Source organism: Bombus vosnesenskii, unplaced genomic scaffold, assembly GCF_011952255.1.
Source record: "Bombus vosnesenskii isolate JDL3184/JDL3185 unplaced genomic scaffold, Bvos_JDL3184-5_v1.1 scf7180000013264, whole genome shotgun sequence".
NCBI classification, from domain to species: domain Eukaryota; kingdom Metazoa; phylum Arthropoda; class Insecta; order Hymenoptera; family Apidae; genus Bombus; species Bombus vosnesenskii.
The window spans coordinates 3,933,851-3,940,755 of NW_022882924.1; the positions used below are offsets into that span (position 1 = coordinate 3,933,851).

At 34.0% G+C, this 6,905-nt stretch overlaps 1 protein-coding gene across 2 annotated transcripts; it reads left to right on the top strand.

Annotated features, from left to right (window-relative positions):
• Window positions 1-193: 193 nt before the first annotated feature.
• Window positions 194-6,830, top strand: LOC117236008 (protein PAT1 homolog 1). 2 transcript variants are annotated; one of them, XM_033498574.1, is made up of 9 exons: window positions 194-348; window positions 1,008-1,202; window positions 1,296-1,707; window positions 1,814-1,920; window positions 2,020-2,522; window positions 2,662-2,872; window positions 2,962-3,165; window positions 3,303-3,566; window positions 3,655-6,830. In XM_033498574.1, exons 1-9 carry the CDS (start codon window positions 310-312, stop codon window positions 3,910-3,912), a joined length of 2,193 nt encoding a protein of 730 aa, XP_033354465.1. In that variant the 5' UTR covers window positions 194-309; the 3' UTR covers window positions 3,913-6,830. The 2 variants fall into 2 exon arrangements, with proteins under 2 accessions (XP_033354465.1, XP_033354474.1); XM_033498583.1 differs by lacking the exon at window positions 194-348 and adding an exon at window positions 647-667.
• The last annotated feature ends 75 nt before the right edge of the window (window positions 6,831-6,905 follow it).

The window sequence follows — 6,905 nt, forward strand, 5'->3', positions numbered from 1 at the left end:
TAGTCTAGAAGCGCCTCGATATCCTTCGCATTCTTGATGGCGATTTTACCACTACTCGCATTGCGATACGTTCCTATTTCGGCTGATTCAAGCGAAAAAAACACAGAAAATTTGATATGATCTTCCCATTGGTCTAGTTCTAGCTTCTAGCCACCAAGTAGTAAATATTCTATGGCTTTTCTAGGAACGGCCGCGACATCTAGAATACAGCTGTGAATTTATACAGTATGACCGCCATGACAGCTGATGCATTTCGTATCGCTTGACGTTTGGTCAGAACATGTCATTTTGCACATTTAATTTCAACAAATGGCAGACTTCTTTTTCGGTTTTGATACGTCGCTTGCAGTAAGTAAGCCTTTTTCTGTTGGATGAACCTTACATTCCCAACTCTATTTGAAAAGAGTGGAAAACAGCGCGACGAAAGTACGAGATTGTGCACGACTTTTTCACTAAGAATCGCGTCGTGGTTTCCCCGGAGTAAAAAGAATTGAACAGTGTTCGTGTAGTTCCTCGATAGCCAGTATCTTATTTACAATATAGGAATCGACAAAGTCTGTTTACCAAATTTCTAATATTTTGAATTCGCATATTATTTCTTTATGCGTACGTATATCGTTTCTAAAGCACGTAGTAGATATCAGTACCTCCCCGAGTCGTTATGGAGGTACGTCGCATAACCTCGCCAATGTTTGATCCCTTCAAAGGTCATTAACACTACCGTCTTCGTATTAATTATTATTGTCCTAATTTTTCTTTTACTTTGTTTCGTTCTAGTTTTCCGTTCGACGACTCCATGCCTATCGTTTCAGCAATGCCAGGAAAACGAATGATCATTGAATAGTTTCCTACTACTCGCGTACCTTTATCTCATTATCCTATCGAAATTTTGTCTATCTTGCGCTCGAAAGAATTGATTTTTATCTACGATAGTTTACTCATAGTAACGTGTCTTTTTAGTTTAGTTTATTTTATTTTATTTACCTTGTTTTCTCTCATTTATACAGAATAACAGTTTAGAGGATGGTCTTGGGTGTCCATTCGAGGAAGATGATCTGGGAGAAGAGGAAGAATACGATGCTCTAAACGATGAAACATTTGGTTCTGAAGCTACTATTGGCGATTGGGAGAAAGACCATGAAAAACTTGCCGAGATTACAGAATCCAGTCGTCCTCATCATCAAAGTACTTTAGACAAAAAAGTAAATGCTTATCTTTTTCTTACAAAAAATATCTATACCGAATGGCAAACTAACTTATTATATACTTATTTGGTGATACGATTATTGTTACAGAATGTAACTGATACAAATATTGAAGATAATTTATCCCACTTGGTACTAGATGAGAAAGAAGGTATCATTCCACGCCCTGGAGTATGGGATTGTCCTTCCAACTTATCCCTTCCTAAACTTCGACCACCATTAAGCTTAACATCCCCATTAACCAATGTTTGTACGGTTGAACAACTAGAAAAGGGATTAATTGCAAACAGGCCACCACCTAGATTAAATAAACCTGTTCAGACGCAGCAGCAACAACATCAACAACAACAGAAATCCGATGGATCGCTTTTGTTTGAATCTTTATCTGCACCACCGCGCTTCCCACCGGGGTTGGGTATACCACCTCCGCATCCTGTCGTTTTACCACCAAACATGAGATTTCCTCATCCTCAGTTTTTACAGCACCCTAGATTATTACCAAGTAAGTACATTTTCGCAATGATTAAATTTTAACACAGACGAATCCGGAAAATACAAACACAAATACATGTTGTTTTCTTCTAAAACCAACGCATTTATTTCCATAGATCAAACTGGAAATGTATTAAGATATCCTTTAGCGGCACATTTGATGCTCCCACATACTGCTCAGCGGCAACCAATTCATAATTCATTTTGCAATAATTTTCCACCAGTAAGTTTTATCTTTACAGTTACTTCGACGTAAATCTTTTAAGAAAAGCTTCGTAAGAAAAGTTTTTTATCTTTACTAAAATCTATCGTATTTTTGCAGCAAGCACCGCTTTCGAATTTATGTCCTCCTCCGTTTTTACGAGCCGACCATAGCATAATACCTCCTTTCTCTAGCAATCAGACTGGTCATCAGCAACAGCAACATTCTTTTTCGCATTCTGGAAATCAAAGAAATCAAAATAGAGCTTTCCATCATGGGGAACAACAAGGAAATCATCAACCATTTTTTAAGAATAACCAGTATCATCGTAACCATGATCGAAATAATCAGCGACAATATCATTATAATCATCACTGTCAAGGAATAAATGGTGTGATAGGTTCGGGAGAATATGATGAATACGCCGGTCTCATGAGTAGTCGAGAGAAACAGTGGTTAATTAATATTCAATTATTGCAACTTAACACAAATGAGCCATATGTCGACGATTATTATTATATTGTTTTCTGCGACAGAAGAAACAGACAGAGTATAAATCAAGAACAAAAAGATAAAAAGCAACACAACAATAACAATAATAATAGTTATCATAGAGATTCCAGGTGAATCTTTTTCTTCTATTTCATTGTTTCCCTTTCTCTCTTTCTCTCTCTCTCTCTCGCTTTGTTTCTTCTTGTTTCTCTCAATTTCGGGGTTTTCACCTGATCTCTTTATCACCGCAGTTATTACCTGTATTTCCAGGGATCGAGAACAACCACATGTGCTTTCAAGGCCCATATATATACCGGCACAGTTTGAAAATTCTTTGGGAAAATTACAGTTCGCCAGTGTTATTGCACCGCGAAAAGTCATTGACATGGATGTTGTACCGAATAGTGATCCTCAATTAACTACTCAAATACAACAAAAAGATACGAAACGAACAAGGCAATTGTTACTGGAAATTGAAAGGGTATTGGCTTTTTCTCTCGTCCGTTTAATTAGCAAACGTTCTATTTTGTTATCTGCAAGCATCTATTACGTGAACCATTATAATTTCAGTTATATATAATCCAATTGAGACTAGAAGATCTGCACAATCCTTTGGCTCTGCTTAACGAACAACAACAAAATCAAGAAGGCGAAAACGAAGCAAATAATCATAAGAAAAGCAGTACAGATTTAATAAATATGATGTTATCGGCTTTTCTCCAGTTAATACAAGATGATAAATTACCAAGCATGCTAAGTATTCGAAAAGGAAAGGTAAGTAAGAGTTAAGAATGAAATATTATGCTGTTAAAAAAAAGTAGGAATATTTAAAAACAAGGAAAAGAGAGAAACTTGTTTTTCTCGTTATTGAAACTATGTCTGTATCGTTCCAATATCATTGTTTGCCACAGACGCTATTACTGAGGTTTTTCCCATATTTGAATGTAACGGAACATCGCAATCAATTAGAAGAAATATGGAATGTGATATTTCGAGGATTAGCTATGATAGGACGTAGAGATTCCCATCTATTGATGAGTCTGCATTCGGAATTTCAACGTTGGTTCGATACCGTACACAAATTCGGTACAATACTTCGACTAGCTCGATCGCTGTCTGATTCCGCTAGTCAACCAATCAAGAACAACAGTTTAGCTTTTGCACTGACAAACAAGGTTTGTTTATTAATCTTACTGTTAAACCTTTTAAGTTTCCGCATTTCTTCGTACATCGGTTTCTACATTTGTACGCTTTTCTGTTTAGTTTGGTGTATCTGTAATTGCTTCGATGTTCGAACAAGCAGAAAAATTATATACCACGGATGATTCTTCGTCTTCGGATTGGTCATCTTTCATAACAAACATCATCGAAATAATTGGTGAAACTCCACCCTGTGTCGCACCTTGTCGACCGATTGCTGCAAATACGCTCAATCAGCATTTAAATCGACTATCTCATTTAAAATGTGGGAGATATACAACTCTGGAACTTCTACTAACTGATGCCAATCCTTCTCGATAGTTGAACGTTATTAGATATTTTTTGGCATTTCATTAAAACTTGCTTTTTATTATTATCATTATTATTATTAACTGAACGACAAATTACACTGAAGGAAAATCGCAAATATTTTAATACTGTTACAACGGTTAAGATTAATCAAATATTTCTTGCATATAACTAAATATTTTAGTATAATCAATACCCAAATTCCACATAATATACGTATGCCTCTTGCGTTTATTTGCAAACATAACGGTATTTATTATATCGAAAATAACGCAGTTATTGCTTAATATATCTTGTATGGTGTTTATAATTTTTCTTTTTCTAAGTTTACTACGTAAAGCAGGTATTGATTATACATATTCAACGCATAACTTACACATCTTATTTTCCTATGCTCTTTGTTCGTCGTTCTCCTATTTTTCCTTTTTTGCTTTTGTAAAGTATATTTCTAGCATGATTTTTTTTAAACGGAAATCCATTTCCTATATTATGTTTATTATAACATAATACCTCGCGGTCTTGTAGATGTGTACGGTATATTGTTTGAATTGCGTTTGAACTTTAAGAACTTTATTGAACGTATTATCATCGTTCGTTAATTGAATTTATATCTTTCTTCGATAGACGTGGGAACAAATACTCCCTTTTATCGAGAATATTTCCTTCCTTCCCTTTCCGTCGTTGTTCATCTCTTTCTTTCTTTTCGTATATTCCATTCCGTTTTCTTTTTTTTTTTTTTTTTTTTTTTAATTAATTTTCTTTTTCCTCGGCGAATGAGGGGAGAGGGAGAATGAGAGTGACAGTCTTTTTATCTTTATTTCGAACTAAAACATACTCGCGTGTTTCTGCTAGATAAATGGCAATGCTGTACCCGTAATCCATAAACTTGCAAAAAAGATAAAAAGAGATTGCGTTGAGGTAACTGGTAGTTTACTAATTTCGTATAATATTTTGAATGTGAAACAGTATGCTACGATAAAGTTATTTGTTAATCAGGATTAATTATATAAGATAATGTTTTATCTTTACGTAAGATTGACATTTATATACGAAAATAGTTGATTGTTCATTCGTTTGCGTCGTATCTTTGAAAAGGTATGGGAGTCATATATGCAATGATTATGTAAGTTTCTATATGAAGTGCTGAAATATGGCAATGTTTTTATGTAACAATTAGCGTATTGAAAACTTGGGTCTGTAGTATGTATAATTATATCGTGAACATTACAGAGACACGCGAACTTAACGATTTCGTCTTGTCCGTCGTGTATTCGCCAATTATTTCACAATATCCGTTTGCAACTGATTTAATGCGTATTTTAAGAGCAGGATTATTATCGAATAAAATGTTGCGTACCTAAATGTGAAATGGTCGCAAGAATTATAGTGGCAACTAGCAAAAGCATGGAAAGCGATTTAAAATATACGACGACATGGCCTTTGGTGCACAGTATAAACGGTTACTTTTTTTATTGCAGTATATATTTATAAATTCTTATGTACATTTAGCTTGTACATAGAACGACTCTGATGAATGAATGACTTCATATATTTTATAATCGGATGCGAAAAAGAGTATAGTTTTCGCTTCCGCGATATAGCATTACGTCATTTTTGCAAGAAAAAAGGGAAAAAATTATAAAAATGATACAAAAAAAGATTGCATTATTTTTCAATGTCTATAACGATCGTGAAATCAACAAGTGATTCGACATGTCTGAGTTAGAATTAATACATATGTCGGATTTACATTAAATTATGTATAGCGTTACATCGCAACCCGACATAACACTCCCTCCTTCTGTAGTATAAGGTCGTAATTTCAAACATTGCCAGTTACTTTCTCTTCCTATCAAAAATGTTTTTTAAGTTTCACGAGCTTTTAAATCCTCGGTATAGTAATTTTGGTAAATTTATTATCCATGAATTAATTACCGCGATACAACAGGCAATACACGTTATTACTGTGAAAAGCTATTGTTTACGTGGTGGACCGAGGCTGGTTGAAATTTCGCAAGAAACTAGATATATCCTTGTCATTTGTAAAATAACGATCCGATTACCGAGTTGAAGCGAGCACATTTCGATTTCTTAATCTCGGATGAAAGATATTTGTTGAGACTGTACAAATTTTTTAATCTTTGAAATTAAACTGTATTATAAAGTTTAATTCGCGTTATCCCTTGCATATAATCTTACGAAACGCGTATATCTTTTTATTCCAATCGTCTGCTAAAAGTATCGCGTACGTACTGTACAACAATGCGATCGATGTATCTTTGATTATTATTTCATTGAAACGAGTTTAGCATGTATAATACATATTAACTAACAAATTATCGTTGACACATACGCGTAGATTTATGTATGTATCTATTTACATACAACCCCTCGCATATATGTATGTATACATACGTATATCGACTAAAATCAACCGCGAAGTTAATTTTATGTACATAATATCTAACTACGAATAGTCAGTATGTATATCGTGTGAGATAGTAACTCAATTCCTCTTTTATAGTGCATGTTTCTAAATAAATACAGTAAGAAATACCATAAGAAAACGAAAAATTTAATATTTCGTAAACTAGATCGAATCAATCGAAGAAACAGTCGTTTTATCTTTCATTAAAGATATATTTTTATAGCAACATCGCATTCATTGTGTTTACACGAGCGATACTAGTAGAAACGAATTCAGACATAAAATTATCTTTTTGGAAAGAGAAATTTCCAGAAGGATTAATATTTGTTCATCAATTTCTACCTAGCAGTAGTTCGGTACACGAATAACAGTGAAATCGCGCATTGTACATACATTTTTAATGTGATCAGCGGTAATAATTCTACTTTAATATGTATGCACAGAACTGATATGGTTTAAATCTAATGAAATCTATATAAACCAATAAATGTTTTGCATTCTATAGAACTCGTTATTCGATATCATTTCACACTACGGTAATACGAGAGAGTCTATGAATAGATAAATGTTTTTTTAT

What these genes read in the sequence shown, in the direction of transcription:
- LOC117236008 (XM_033498574.1), top strand. Translation starts at nt 310, where the DNA reads ATGGCAGACTTCTTTTTCGGTTTTGATACGTCGCTTGCA. An exon ending in AAAGTACTTTAGACAAAAAA is followed by an intron (nt 1,203 to 1,295) that starts GTAAATGCTTAT and finishes TTATTGTTACAG; the next exon opens with AATGTAACTGATACAAATAT. An exon ending in CTTTTGCACTGACAAACAAG is followed by an intron (nt 3,567 to 3,654) that starts GTTTGTTTATTA and finishes TTTTCTGTTTAG; the next exon opens with TTTGGTGTATCTGTAATTGC.